Here is a 15702-nt window from a genome sequence, read left to right on the forward strand (position 1 = left end):
TTGCTATTAGAGTAGGTAAAGGTACCCTCCCATCTATGTTTCATCCTACATATCTCACTCCTTACCACTTTCATCCACTCGTCTATACCAGCTGTTCTTGCTTTGACTTCCTGGTTGATGTCATGTGACTTCTGTTCTTCCTGGAGGGGATTGTTGTAGACTACAGGATCGGCCCTGACTTGTGAATTCACTACAATGTATTTGACTTTGACTGCAGACCCTGAGCTCCTTCTCTATATTAGCGTAACATATTTTTTATACGGCCAACGCACAACACAAATACATCTACCTTTGTCAAAACTTGACATCTAATGACTAGGTTTTTCATTCATACACAGTTACCCAAAAAATTCAAGCTACTATTAACATATCCAAGGGGTTCACCTTCTTTTATGTGTCCATGCCCTTTGATACTGTAATATACTGTTGATTATAGATACACAGTTATACCATCAAATAAAAGTAGACATTATACATTAGACTGTATTTCAACCTAAAATTATTTTACGAAATGTGACTAAAGCAGAAAGAATGTCACAGAAGTAATGGTGTTTCTGTTCTGGTGAAAATAAGTGCATCGTGACGGGGGTTATATGTAAACGTAGAACACTACAACCCACTCCCACCAAACATGGTTGAGGGTGTTAAATTGTGACTGAATTCCAGAGACATGGTCTTTCTGAGACCAATACACTAGTGTGTGTTCACTGAAGACGCTAAAAGTTTCTATTGCAAAGGTCGTAGTGGAAACACATAGCTGGAATGTGCATTAGATAGCAAGAGAGAGGCGTGCAGTATGTGTGTGCGTGTTATAGAGAGAGTAAGATCTAAAGTGACAAAGTGTTGTGTGTGTGTGAGAGAGAGAATGTGTGGTAGCAATATATAATAAAAAGACACAAAGGAACATAGTTAATATGTGAGGAACAAAGAGAGAGAGAGAGAGAGAGAGAATGTGTGTAAGAGAGAGGTCCATTAGGTTGCATAATATTCAGAGGAGAGTATAGCAGAGAGGAGCAGTCTTTAACAAGGTGTAGCAGTGTTACCCTGAGCAGTAAGGATGGAGACTGCACTGCATTAGCAAGTCTAAATAAACCCCACATTGTCTCTGAAAAAGACCCCTTCGCTACATAAATTGGAGTAGGTTGGGAAGACAAAAAAGCATAATTTACATAAAGCTTTCATCTGTGATGGGTCGTATAATGTTAATGAAATCACAAGTGGACAGAAAAATGTATGTTTTTTGCAGTGTTACTCTGGACTCACACTGAGGTAGCCATAGGAGGCTCTTGACACCTGAAGAACTATCTGGGATATTTATGCAGAGTAGTGTTTGTACTCTAAATTTACTGCATTCATTTTATGTCTTTGTTTACCTAGTTGACACATTTATAAAGAAAAATTAGAAGGCACACACACACACACACACTCCTAAGTAGGAACCCAGGGGGAGGATGTGGGAGAGCCTGGTACATGAGTAAGGCTCTGTCCTGACAGACAGTGGAGCCTCTTCAAGCTCATACATCTCATTTCCCCCTGCACCTGGCCTGGCTGATAGGGACTTCCTCCATCCCCCACCCACTCCTCTCCTCCATTCCCCACCCCTCCTCCTCTTCTCTATTCCCCACCCCCTCCCATTTTCCTCCATCCCACACTCACTCCTCCTCTCCTCTATCCCCCACCCACAGCTCCTCTCCCCCCTATCTTCCACTGCCTCCATTCCTCTGCCTGCTCCTCTTCTCCATGTTCTCATCCACTCTCCCTCATCCCCCTGCTCCTCTCTAATCCACCTCCTTAACTCTCTTCCCATCCCCCGTTCTCTCTCCTCCCTCCTTTTACAATCAACTCAGGAACCACAGACACCTGTCAGTACTGAGTCCTTCCCAAACTTCAAAACCGGACACCAGGGAAGCCTTAAGTAGACATTGAACTGTTATGGTAGGCCATGTTGCCACCTGGGATGTACTGTCTGTGGTCACACAATATACTTAAATCTAAAGCAAATGTGGTTGGATGGATGTTGGTAACTGGAAGATTGTGGTGGTGACTGCAAGAAAATGAATGTGCTCAATAATGTTAACACTTAAAGGGATCATCTAGTAGGTCACTTGTTTGTCTCCGGTAATTAAAACTCCAGTGATATCATGGGTAAGTATTGTAAATAAAGGCATAGCACCCTGTATTTGTTAATGTAGACATTGTGCATTGCTCGTGTGTTTTATGTAAAATATTTAGTTATTTTTTGTATTCTTGTGTTTTGGATTGTTTATTCATGCTTCATATTGTCTACTTGTGGGCTTCATGTTGTCTACTAGGGGGTTTAACACACTCAGCCTACTAAATCAATTTAGCATATGCTGCAGTGGTTTTATCACATAGCATTTAATGCATTCTATAAGAGTGGATTACTGTAGAGTAGTGCAGAGTAGAGTAACAGTAGAATAGACACAAAAAGAAGTCTCGCCCTATTCACTATCCAAAATCCAGCTCCGTGTTTTGCTCGCGCTCGCCTGATGACAGCGAGGTCTCTGCCTCTAGAATGCTCCACGGTATCACTCCGCAGGGTCAGTGAGACTTTTTTCATAACGTGTATTAAGCAGCATATGCTGAAACACTGCACGTTTCATATATTTTAATTGATAGTTTATTGAATTTAATTCAGTATGCGTGTTTTATTACTGTTAGCCAGGGATGTATAATAACACGTCTAACTTAATGTGGAGTCGGACCTATTTCTTCGACAAACGTTGACAGCCAGTGCTTAGGTCGCTTCGAAACATGGCCACCATGATGGAGTAAACGCTTCAACTTTAATTTTCACATTTTTTGAAAAAAACTTAGTCATTTTCTGTATTTTCACTGGAATGTTTCTTAATGAAATACTGTATCGAACATACAACCCAAATGCAATCGTCAGGAAAAGTTCGTTGTTGGATTTAACATTGGTTTAAGTTGGCTGGAAGCTGGAAAGGAAAAAAAGAATTGCATCAATTCCGTAAGCGTTTTTCTATTCTCTCTTTCAATTAATTTACCGTTTTCTAAGAAATATATATATTTCCTTATAATGTAGCCGTTCTTAAATACATCCAGCGAACAATACAATATATCTAGCTTGGTTACATTGATCGGATATATTTCTGTGCGTGTTTATGTGCGTCTTCAACGTGCGAGCGGTTACATTTCCACCATAGCCGACTACGATACGATACCGTCTTATTATGATGATAAGTTACTTAATGGAGTAGTTTTGCAATATTAAATGTGCTTGGGAGGTTTACATAGGTACGAAAGGACGTTTCTTATAGAGCAAATAGGCGAATAGTGTACATACGGCTTTGAACTTTAATGTTTTTGTCTCATAGGTAGGCCTATAGTTTGTAGACGGTAATTTGCATTTTAGGGTCAAATGTGTGTTAAAACACAAAAACAACGATAGGGTACAAGGAGAAAGAAGGTTTTGTGCCCAAACCGCCATATCCTATATTTCCGTGTGGCCCCCAATGACAACAAGCCCGGCGACATCGACAAGTAGTCTTTCTCGTCTGTCAGGGGACCTATAATTGACAATCGCCAATTATGTGACTGCCATTAAACAGAATGTTTACCACGCTACCGTTTAAAGACAGTTTTGGAACAAAATATTATTAATCGGTGACTATTTAAAAAACTATTTTTTGTCACGCGATGAACACGGGTTGTTTCGTAGTTATTGTGGCAATAGAAAGTTTGCATGTTATCCGTAGGCTAAACATATTCTTTATCGATACATCGAAGTTGAATTACAACCCAGAAGTGAAACAAATGGGCAAATGGTGATCGTGAGTGACTTTGCTATCTTCTGATCTGGCTTGGAATGAGGTTTGCCAGGTCAAGAACCCTGCTGACTCAGTAGACCTTTGAGTTCTCCACTTTAACTAGTGTGAGTGACGGGATCGAACCTGCGGGAGCTCTGCGTGTCTCAATCCAAGGTTACCAATGCTAGCCAAAGCCCAGACATTAGATTTCACAGGCAGGACTTAACAGTTATAAAACTGATGTATAGCAGGTAAAAAACTATTACAAAATACAATGCTGCTAACTGTAATAGCATGGAGGTCGGTACAATCGGCCGTTTATTGAAGAGTTTCAGGTATGCACCCCTGGTGTGTTAATAGTAATAGCCTATAGGCTATTTAAGTCTTTATTGCAACTGAGAGAGAAATTAAAACATTACTTGGACTGGGGGAAACTATGGCACCATAGGCCTTGTGGAAAAGAGACGAGAAGATGTTGAAGAGAATAGGTTTTTCAGGACATTAGCTAAGAAAAATACAAAATAACAAAAAGTGCGGTCCTAGTGCGGTCAGTGAACGTGTTGCCTGGTGAACTATCCCAGTGATTACAAAGCTTTTAGGCCTACTACTTGTCTCTCTCTCCTACAACCAGACTCTCAACTAGGCTACTTCTCATGAACTGGACCGTCGGCCTGCTTTGATAGGCTGGAGGCAGTACTGTAGTGAAGCATACAGAGAATATTCACTTCAGTGTAGGGAGGCATTGAAAGTATACCCACTTCTTTGTTCATGGTTTGTGTGAATATTCACCACAGAAAAAGAGTAAATTTACTGCAAATTCAAGAAGAAGACACATTTTGTCAGTCTTCTCTACACCCAATAGATGTTGGGCTGGTACTAGGTACAGATTTGACAACCGTTGCTAGGATCAATGATCAACTGTCGCTAGGTAGACATTCAACCAATTTTTCTGATTGGACAGTCATCTGAGATGTAAGATATGACAGCAACTCCTAGTTCTATCAATCTCTTATGTATAGGTATTTCTATACTTAACATACTTTGCAGACACCAAATACTATGTGTAGAGTCCTTCTGTGGTTAAAGGGCTTCTATGTAGAACCATGTTGTTTGACTGTGTACCAGTATGAGTGGTGCTGGGCGTTGAGGCACGACTCGACACATACCGCCAATGGCGGACAACTTCCGTTTTTTTTTGTGCATGTGTGTTTGAAGGTGCTCGCAAGCATGTATGAGTGTGAAAGTGTGGTGTGTGTTTGTATGCGGCCTAATGTGTAGTATGAGCATGTGTGTGTGTAGATAAATGCAGCAGACTGCATTTCTGTGTGCATAGGTGTGAAAAAAAAAATATATGTGTGTGTGTGCGCTTGTAAAAGCCTTACCAGCGTGTTGTCTGTGTGTATGTATGCATCTCAAAAACACAGACACCATGCTGCTAAGTCTTTTCTACACAAGCACACGCAAGAGATGGCTTCTGCAGTGTTGTTAGATGTGTATGGAGACCATTGGAGAAAAAAAGAAAACTCATGGTTAAATCAACATTCAAATAAGCCCTGTTACAGACACACAGTGGGGAGGGGGGGGTGCGCTCCTCGTCCTCCTCTCTCTTCCTCCTCTCTCTTCCTCCTCTCTCCTACTCTCCCCTTCTTTTTCACCCTCTCCGCCCCAGCATGACTGTGCTGAACAAAATCGCTAAATTAATTGAAGCTGAGCTCGGCGGAGAGCGCTGGCATCACGCTGAGAGAGGAAACCTCCCTCAACACCACGCTGCTCACAGCTGCTCTCCCTCTCTCCAAAACACAACTATCTCCTCTCCTTTTCTCTCTCTCCTCTCCCCCCCCCCATTTCTATCCATGTATGTTGTCTGGGTAGGAAGGCATTTCTATGCTCAGACTGGAAGAGGTCCCTGGAACCTGGGAAACATTATACCTGTACTCCTGTTCTCCATATTTTCATCAGTGGTTACCGAATTCACTTAGTAGTGGGAGCTACTATGGTAGGCCGTGGATTTTTCGAAATGTTTTGATGGGTCATTTTTAATTTAATCTTTTTCTCCTTCCCCTTCTTTTTTTCCCTTCCTCTCCTCCTCTCTCTTTCTCTCTCACTTTCCTCTATCCTTCTTTCGACCTCCCTCCTAACTTCTCATCCCTTTCTACCTTTAATTTGCCCATCTCTCTCCCTTCCACCCCTCTTATACAATCTCTCCTTCCTGTCTCCTGGCCTCTCTTCCTTTCATCCCCTGTCATTTCCCTCCTTCCTCTACTCCCCCTAACCTCCTTTCTCTGTCATCCCTCCTCTGTCCTCCCTCTCTTTACTTTCTCTCATCCTCCCTGTCCTCTTCTCTTCCATCTCTAGAATGTCATCAGAGGACAGGAGTCGGGAGCCTCGTGACCTCCGTCGACCTCCGGCCCCGGCCAGCGGCGGGAGGCCTGGCCCCGCCCCCTCTGACAGGCGTCCGCGGGGACGGCCACGGAAAGATGCCTCCACCACCGTGGCTGCTGCACGGGCTGCCGCCGCCGCTGCACGAGCCCCCGTCACACGCGCCCCTGCCCCCACCCCCAAACCCCGCAAGAAGTGAGTAGTAACTATGTCTGTCTGTAGAAACTTCTCTCTTGCTGTCTGTCTGAACCTCTGTCCGTCCGTTTGTCTGTCTGTCTGTACCTTGGTCTGTCTTGGAGATGAACAGAAAGGACTACGTTTTTTCCGCAGGGCTGCTTGAAGTTGAAGTGTAACTTAGGGTTAGGGCCAAGCTTTTTTTGGTGTTCCCGCATTCCTACGGATATAAGTAATATGCATCTGATTAGCTGGTTAAAGATGGCACCTATTTTTTGCACCCATCCAGAACGCTTGGTTTTGCTTGAGCGTTGGGCTAGTCTAAATGGTATTATAAATAATATGTCAATAAACTCGTATTGATTTTATTGCCATTGTATCAATTCTATTCTGGGTTGATACCAAATGAATCAATTATCAAAGTATCTCAGTTCCTTTTTAATCGTGTTAGTCTGTGAGAGCAGCTGATGTTCTTCAACCTGGGTTATCATCCCATCTCACCATCCTGTAGGTCTGATAAATCAACTTATTAAGATGTATGAATTATTGAATCAGGCAGCGTTTTAATCTCTCTCCTCAAGACCTCCCTACAGATTTCTGTGGGAGAGGAAGGGTACTCCACTCTGTCTGACTGTTGAACCCAAGATAACCTCTGTGTGTGTGTTTCTGGTACTGAAAGAACTTGGCTTGAGTGAGAGTAAGACAAGACGCTATGCTGATTGCTACTTTGGCTTGTGGGAGAAAGTGGTAGACTGAAGGAGAGAGGTAGACTGATGAGAGGTAGACTGAAGGAGAGAGGTAGACTTACGGATAAAAAGGGAGAGAGGTAGACTGTTGGAGGAAGAGGGGGAAAGAGGTAGACTTAAGGAAAAAGAGGGAGAGGTAGACAGGGAGAAAGAGGGAGAGGTAGACAGGGATAAAGAGGGAGAGAGGTAGACTGTTGGAGGAAGAGAGGGAGAGAGGTAAACTGAGGGAGAGAGGTAGACTGAGGGTGACAGGTAGACTGAGGGTGACAGGTACACTGAGGGTGACAGGTAGACTGAGGGTGAGAGGTAGACTGAGGGTGAGAGGTAGACTGAGGGAGAGAGGTAGACTGAGGGAGAGAGGTAGACTGAGGGAGAGAGGTAGACTGAGGGAGAGAGGTAGACTGAGGAAGAGGGGTAGACTGAGGGAGAGAGTTAGACTGAGGAAGAGAGGTTGACTTAGGGAGAGAGAGGGAGAGGTATACAGGGAGAAAGAGGGAGAGAGGTAGACTGTTGGAGAAAGAGGGAGAAAAGGAGCTTGTGTGTGGAGGCTTTATATATGAGGCTAGGTGCGAGAAAGAGTGTGGGTGAGAGTGAGATACAGGGATGGAGCGAGGGGGTGTAGTGCAAGAGTGTGTGTGTGTGTGTGTGTGTGTGTGTGAGAGAGAGAGAGAGACACAGAGAGAGAGAGAGAGAGATAAACTGATCCCTAGACTCTCCAGGAGAATATGTCTGAGTGTCTAAGGGGGCTAGAGTAGAGGGAAGGATGGAGAGGGAAGGATGGAAAGAAGAGGAAAGGGGACAAGGGAGAAGGGAGGGCGATGAATGGAGAGGGGAGAAATTATATGAGCGCAGGGAGAGGAGAAGGAGGTACGGAGAGGAGAGGAGGAAAAGGGTGAGGAGAAAACATCCAATGAATGAGGTGTGTATGTTAGCAGATATTTCAGTTTTGTGGTCCTCAGTGCTCCTGGGGTGTCTGCAGGTGGAGGCTGGCTCACGGCCGTTTGGGTTTGCTGTGTTTGTGTAACAGCAGCAGGGGCTTGGAGTGGATTCTTGTGTGACTTGCGTAACACATACACACACACACACTTTTGGTATAGGCGAGGAAAACACTTTTTTGGTAAAGGCGAGGTCCTATATACACAAACAAACACTCTTAACTGTTTGTTCTGTCATTTCAGCTAAAACATTTGAACCTCTCCCTGTCGCAGTGTCACCCATGCACTACAAACCTGTCACCAGGATGATGTCTCAGCCAAGCCTGTTCTGAGACATGCATTGGTGCGTGTGTTTGGTAGTGTGTGTTTGTGTGTGTAGTTTGTGTTATGTTAGTGTGTGTAGTCTCCTCTGTTGATGGGGTTGAGGAATTAGTTTAGCTGAGGGATAAGGTACAGAACAACCAGTTTAGTCCTGAAAGGTAGATCTACATGGATCTTGTTTTCACCATATTTTTGGTGTGAAGGAGGGGACTGGAGAAGGGAGAGGAGTGGGGTGAAGCTAATTGCTTTGCTGCAACAGAACTCCGGAGAGGAAGTGGTTAAATTGCATGCTGGGAAACAGTGGGGCTGTGGGGAAGAAGGGGGTGTGTCTCCTCCCTGCCAACCAATCCAGGCCAGGATTTCCCTCCCTCCTCTGAAGCTGGGACTACTTTCAACAACAGTTCCCCCCCCTCCCTCCTTCCCTCTTCTCTCTCTCTTCCCCCTCTCTCGCTATCTCTCCCCCACCCTCCCTCCCTCTCTCTCTCTCCCCCTCCCTCTCTTCTCTCTCTCTCTCCGTCCCCCCTCTCTCTCCAATGCTTTCTCTTTGCCAATTCTCTTTCTCTCTCCTTCCTCTTTCTTTCTTGTCTCTTTCTCTCAATCTCTCTCTCACACTCAGATTGGTAGTAAAACTACTTGTAGTTGTGCTGCATGTGTCATGAGTCTGTATTGAGAGGAAGCAGAAAACAACAGTATCATTATTTATCCACACACATTTCTTTGTATTTGTAATTTTGTGTAACCTGTTTATGGAACATACCTGTTACAAAACCAGATTGTAGGTCTACGTATGGTGCAGTCTCACTACCCATATTAGAGTAGTTTGTTACGTGCTTACGAATCATGATCAGTAGGTGAGCTATCGCCGATATTATCTGTTCATGTAATCTACAGAAAGCCCTCGCAGCCCCCTAGTAGAAGAGGACAGCCTGGAAGTGGACAGTCTTGTTAAACAGAAGCTAAAATAGCTAGCTTCGCAAAACTTGCATAAGCCAGCTTTTAAGGACTAAAATACAAAGTTTAGTTTAAGTTGTATTTATACACTAATATGGGCACATTAATTACGAGAAACTTGATTCTCAAAGCACAAACAATGTAAAAGAATAGCTGGAGATCGCTAACAAATAGTAGTACTATTGTAGCTAGCTGAAGTTAGTGCTATCTAGTATCCTGCCCAGTTTGTCACTTCCTGACTGAGCGAGCAGAAAGTGCTTTGTTGTTGTACTCGCGCTGTTGTTGTCGACTTTGCGATTGATTGACGTCCTTTCACGTTTTCAGTTGTTCATACTCTCAAGTGGAGAGAAAACGGAAGACCATTCGTTTGGGTTCCTTGGAGCGCTCAGATCCGCAGTAGTAAAGTCGCAACTTCATGACATTTCATATAATTCTGAACCATCGGTAATGGTGAATGGAACGGCAAACGTTATCTGTAGAGGCAATTCATCGATAAATGATTAGCTCTAATCATGAACATCCCGAAGCTGAACTCTTCCTTTGCTTTGAGCAAGAAGTGTAATGTTCTAGTCAGTGAGCTTTGGAGCAACCTTGACCACTGGACCAAATGTTAGAGGTTGAATGCTTTGGTTAACTTTATTTTAAGAGAGAAAGCATAGCCTGCACTCCACAAATGTGGGTCACTGATGTAGGTTGACTTGTTAACAGGTTGCATCTAATGACTAATATTCGCCATAGCCTGGTCCTAACCAGACTTTCGTAGATTTCATTTGTACAGAGTCTGGGCTCGCTCTATTGACAAGTGTTAGCTTCCTTTAAGGCAGGTTCTCTGTTGAAGTTAAAAACTATTGGATCTGCCCAGAGCCACTCTGGATCTGCCATAACCAATCGCTAGCGTTCGCCTTTGCCAACTCCTTAACGACTAACGGAGCTAGCTGGAAAATTAAACAAACCCCGTGGGGATCAAAGATTGTTCTTGGTCCGGCTTTATCTTCTGGATATTCAGCAGTGTTGCCACAACGAACCGAATGGCTTTGCTTGAATCTTTCTTCGCTGCCATTACGGAACTGCAACACAAACTAGCGCACAACATCAACGTCATCGTTCTCAGCCACTCCCTTTGTTCGCTGATTGGACAGGTAGAAAGTTAACCGGAGACATCTGACTTATGTACCTCAAGCCCAGACGCAGTACAGAAGCAAAATCAAAATTGAGCGGAAGTACTTAAAAGGGCAGAGCCAGGCTATATTCGCCATGAATCACGTTAACATAGCCAGCATGTTGCGAGTTTGGGCTTGTTGCTAGCCATTAGCGCTTGCTAGCTTAAACGTCAGCCAGAGCAAAACCCAACCCAGGCTTGGTTACCCGATCCTTCAGCTCTCAGTCTGTATTGTCCTCACCTTGCGCCAGTCTCCTGATGCTGCTATAGTAAACTGTAGGAGCAAAGCTAGCTCACACTATAGCAAGGAGAATGGGTTTTGACTGGGATTGTTCCTCCAACTGCAACCAGATTATCCTCTCCTCGCTTTACTAGGCCCTGGTGTTTACTAGGCCCTGGCCCTGGTGTTTACCCCGGCCCTGTTCAGGGCTGATGGTAGTTGTGGTCAGCCTTCATCTCTCTCAGTCTGAGGGCGGGGGCGGGGGCGGGGGGGGGGGGGGGGGAGGGAGGTGTGAAAACTCCAGATTCTCTTTATTGTAAACTGAGAAAGACAGTGTCCGGTATTGGGTACTGTCCACGGTGTATAGTATCCAGGTGTGCTCTTTGTTCATGGCCACACAGTACACCCACCTCTAAACCACCACTAATGGAATAGCATTACTGTGTCAGCATATTTGGCATTGGAGTAAACCCATTTCTTCTGTCACCAGTACATCTGCGGCTGTCAGCAAAGTTGAATACACAGAGAAATGAGAGGTTTGTTTAGTTGTGGGGCTAAGTTTGTTTGTAAGGGTAGGCCCAGTTAGTTTAGCTAAAACACTAACCAGTTGGTAAGGTGTTTAGAGATTATGGGTGGTGGGGGGTTGGAGCAGAGGGGGTCACAGGGAGAGAGAGTTTAAAGAGAAGAGGGGGATGGTCTGGGTGAGGCTGAGAGTGGGGGAAGGTAGGAAAGGCTTGCTGTGAGTGCGTGTGCACGAGTGAGGGGGGTTCTGTACATTTTGCCTGACTTGCTTGCTCGGTGGTTTGTAGCAGGAAACCAGCATGGTCACCATGGTTACTTGCTGCTCAATTCCATCTGTGGGTGGAATGGAGCTCCCCATTGGTGGGTTTCTTGTCAATTACAGTCATTGTTGACATGATTGGTTAATACACAGAAGAGAGGGGAAGATAATTAATAAGTTGTATAGGGTACTTATACTCTTCTCTGAGGACACACACACACACACACACAGCAAGAGTGTTGTGCAAACACTCAGGCCATGCTCATATCTAAACAGCTTGCACCACAACACTCACCACGGAGACTGTAGAAAATGACTGTCAGACTTTCATGCATTGTTTTCAGCCAGATTCCTGACTGTGTTGCAAGACAGATTTTTTGCATCTTTAACTGACTGTGCTTGTGAGACAGATCTGTGAAATGGTTAACTGTGTGTGTGTGTGTGTGTGTGTGTGTGTGTGTGTGTGTATGCGCACGCGAGTGTGTAATGATCTTTGAGCCAGATAAATTACTTCCTCTCTCTCTGTTTTAGGGGGCGGAGCCGAGGGAGAGCCCAAGCTGAGAATGAGGAGAGCATGGAGGGATCAGAGAACAAACAGACAGGTAAACGCACACACACACACACACACACAGCGGTTGACCCTTTTGTCTCTGTTTGGGTCCGTTAGTTTTGCAGCTAACGCTCCTGTTGACATACAAACAACCATGTGGTTTGTGTAAATGTCACTGGCCACAAAAGCACACCAGAACCGTGTGTTATCGAAGACACTGAGAGGGTCAACAAGGAACTCAACTTGGTCTGCTATACACACTTAGGATTTACCCCATTCTAGCTCCCATTCATCCAGAGACCTATCCAAAGCATGGGTTTGGATTTAGTCCTCAGCCTGATCCTCCTGGAGCTCCCAGGCCACAGACCCTGCTTTCCTCCCCGTCCCTTCGTACTCCAGACTAAGGATCCAGCTAACAGTATTAGGATCACTTGCTGAATCTGGGAGTGAACTCTGTGTCACCCAATAGCAACCTAACCCTTTTAACCAGCCACACACACACAACACAAACACTTGCACTCAAAATTTCACACAAACACACACACACATACACAATTGTCCCCCTCCCCCCACCCCCTTGTTCTCCAGGGTGGCCCAGAGATCAAGTCCCCCACTGTCCCTCAGCAACTCAATCAGGACCACAAGACACGTGACGGCTTTCTCCACTCTCAAAAGCTGCTTGTGCAGATTAATGTCCTGCTTATTAATTACACTGCAGGGCCATCCTGCCTTTAACCCGGGATTTTCCGAGGCGGAGTGGTTTGAGAAAGAGAGAAAGAGCGAAAGAAAAAATGAAAGGGAGGGATTTTTTCCCCTTCTCTTTTATCAGGGCGGAGAGATAAATGGAACGTTTAAACTGGAGTCAGTGACAGTTGGAGCAGGCACCTCATGTGGCCCCTTTCTTTCTCTCTCACACACACACACACACACACACACACACACACACACACACACACACACACACACACACACACACACACACGTTGCTTGTACCCATACACTTTGTTCTTTTCCATGCCTAAAATCTGCAATGCAGGTCCCCTATTTTTTGCTCTGCAGCTAACAGAGCCTCCAAGCTCTGTGTCTCTCTTTGTAGCCTGTCTCTCTCTTTAGCTTTCGGTCTCTAGCCTGTCTCTCTCTCTTTAGCTTATCGGTCTCTAGCATATCTCTCTCTCTCTTCAGCCTGTCTCTTTAACCTTTAGACTCTCTCTCTCTAGCCTCTAGCCTGTCTCTCTAGCTTTCTAACCTTTAGCCTGTCTCTCTCCAGCTTCAAACCTGTCTCTCTCTCCAGCTTTGAACCTGTCTCTCTCATTCTAGCTTCTAGCCTGTGTGTCTCTCTCTAGCTTCCTTCTCTCTCTAGCTTCTAGCCTGTGTCTCTCTCTCCAACTTCTCTCTCATTCTAGCTTCTAGCCTGTCTCTCTCTCTAGCTTCTCTCTCTCTCTAGCTTCTAGCCTGTGTCTCTCTCTAGCTTTCAGCCTGCCTTTCTCTGTCTCACTGGAGGGTCTCTTGGGTGTAGACAGCATGTAACCACAGTAGAACATAGACTCCTTGCCTCACCAGCCCTTCAAGGTACTGGGATATGTACCATGCTTCATTTTAGTTTCTTTTTTTTTCAATTTAACTCCAGAAGGAATGTTGAGCAAAGAAAGCAACGTTGAGCCCCACCCCCCACCCCTTATAGTAGTTTAATGAGAGGCTGAGAATCACGTCCGGGTCAACGGTTCAAAACAACTAATTTCCTTCTTTTCAAGTGGAGCACTGGAGCGAGGGAACAGTGGATGAGTTATGAAAGTCTTATGAATATGTGAGTTGGGGTGTACCCCACTGCCAGCCCGTCCTTGGCACAGGAGGGTTGGGGGGAGGAAGAAAATGGAGACATAAAGATGGTATTAGAAACGTATGACCAGAAAAGGATGGGCAGGACCAGGGGTACACCACTGGTGTAGTCTCTCCTCTTTGATACATTAATACCGGTATATTTCAATACTGTTCATACCGCCACCCCTAGTGTGTGTTGTTTTATCTCCCTTCCCCCACCCTGGCGTAGATGAGGGTCCTGATCCAGAAGGATTTTTCTGTCATTGTAAAGGTTGAGGTAAAGGTCGCATCAACCCCTCACTGTGCCGTGTTGTCGTGACTCCTCAGGTGACGCTTCTGAGTTAAATATCTGAAACAAACTCACACAGCCTCTGTTTCCGATGTTGCTAGGTTTCCTTAAAGTGCCGACAGGTTTCTCAAATATCTGACCACTTAATCCAGGTGTATTTCAAAGTGCTGACAAAGTGTTGGAGCAGAACTCGGCACAGATAAGAAACAGAGAAGGATTACTTTTATTGTAAACTCTCAGGCCAGGACTTTTATTATAAAGTCTGAGGTTGTGTCTGTAGACTGACAACGAGGTTAGAAGGCAGATAATTTAGTTTATTAAGGAACGCTCTGCTGTGGGTTACTCTGGGCTAGTTATCTTTAACTGTCTCTTCATTCAGGAATCTAGATCATAATGACGAGTTACTGCTGGTATCTAAGGAACATTGTGTCTTCCTTTCTCCCTCTCTCTCTCTTCATCTATTCTCCCTTTCATCTCTTCCCTCATCCACAGGGGTTAAGGAGTCAGTCCTGCCTGTTGAAGAGGAGAGCAAAGTCACACCGCTCTCAGTCTCTAAAGACATCAGATCCAGTCCCAATCCTACTCCCAGTCCCTGTTCCAATCCTAGTCCCACACTCGACCCCAGCTCTGAACCAGTCCCAGACATCATCTTGGGTCCCGACCCAATCGATGTGAGACTTGACCCCAGCAATTCTGCTCCCAATTTAGATCTGAACCCCAACCCTAGCCCCAGGCTTATTCCTAGCCCTGGACATAGCCCCAGCCCCAGTCCAGTCTCTTGTCCCATCCCTATCCTGAGAGCAGACAGACTTATCCCTAGCCCTAACCCCAGTCCAAATTTCAGCCCCTGCCCCAGCCCCAGCCCATGCCCCAGCCCCTGTTCCAGGCTCATGTTCTGCCCCAGGGACGACGGCTCTCTCTCCCCCCTCTTCCAGCGCTCGGTATCAGAGGACTCTGCTGGCTCCTCAGCCTCGGCCATGGGGCACGCCAAAATACGGTAAGAGACATTCCTGAATGTGTGTGTGTATCGCTGTGTGACAGACAGAGAAATAGGTATAGATGTATAGAGATACATTGGGAGACAAACAAAGAGAGGAGAGAGAGATGTGTGAAGGAGGAGGAGGAAGAGTAAGGGGAGGAGTGGCTCTCCACACTAGACAGCCAGACAAGGACAGTGTGTGTGTGTGTGGGGGGGGGGGGGGGCAATGGGGGGTAGGAACACATACTAAGAGTATGTGTGGCTTAGAGGTGTGTGCGCTTGTGTTGTATGCATGCATGTGTGGCTTATCGCTGTGCTGTGTGTGGCTTAGTGCTGAGTGTCTGTGTGTGTGTGTGTCTGGGTTTACTCCATATACACGCAGCACTTTTTTTATGTGTGTGCGAGTTTGCTGTTTGTCTGCGCATGTGATCTCTGGGTGAGCGTGTGAGAGAAAGAGGAAGGAGAGGGAGAGTATTTTGCAGGCGAATGGTGGGGTGCAGGGGGGGAGGGGAGGATGTGTGTGCTTGCATGCTCCAGTGAGCTTCCTGGTTGTCGGAGTGGGGGAGGGAGGGTGGAAGCCTGTACTGGACGAGGGGGTAGGGGAGCAGG

The 15702-nt window shown here is 45.6% G+C and overlaps 1 protein-coding gene across 1 annotated transcript in view; it reads left to right on the forward strand.

Moving 5' to 3' along the window:
• The first annotated feature begins 2564 nt into the window (after window positions 1-2564).
• The window catches only part of LOC124470501 (histone-lysine N-methyltransferase 2C-like), a 66624-nt gene continuing 53486 nt past the window's right edge, over window positions 2565-15702 (forward strand). The window contains 4 exon segments of the mRNA XM_047024420.1: window positions 2565-2992; window positions 6147-6365; window positions 11989-12059; window positions 14607-15111. Coding sequence (XP_046880376.1) covers window positions 6148-6365; window positions 11989-12059; window positions 14607-15111 — 794 coding nt within the window. The 5' untranslated portion in view covers window positions 2565-2992; window position 6147.

Source organism: Hypomesus transpacificus, chromosome 8 (genome assembly GCF_021917145.1).
Source record: "Hypomesus transpacificus isolate Combined female chromosome 8, fHypTra1, whole genome shotgun sequence".
NCBI lineage: Eukaryota > Metazoa > Chordata > Actinopteri > Osmeriformes > Osmeridae > Hypomesus > Hypomesus transpacificus.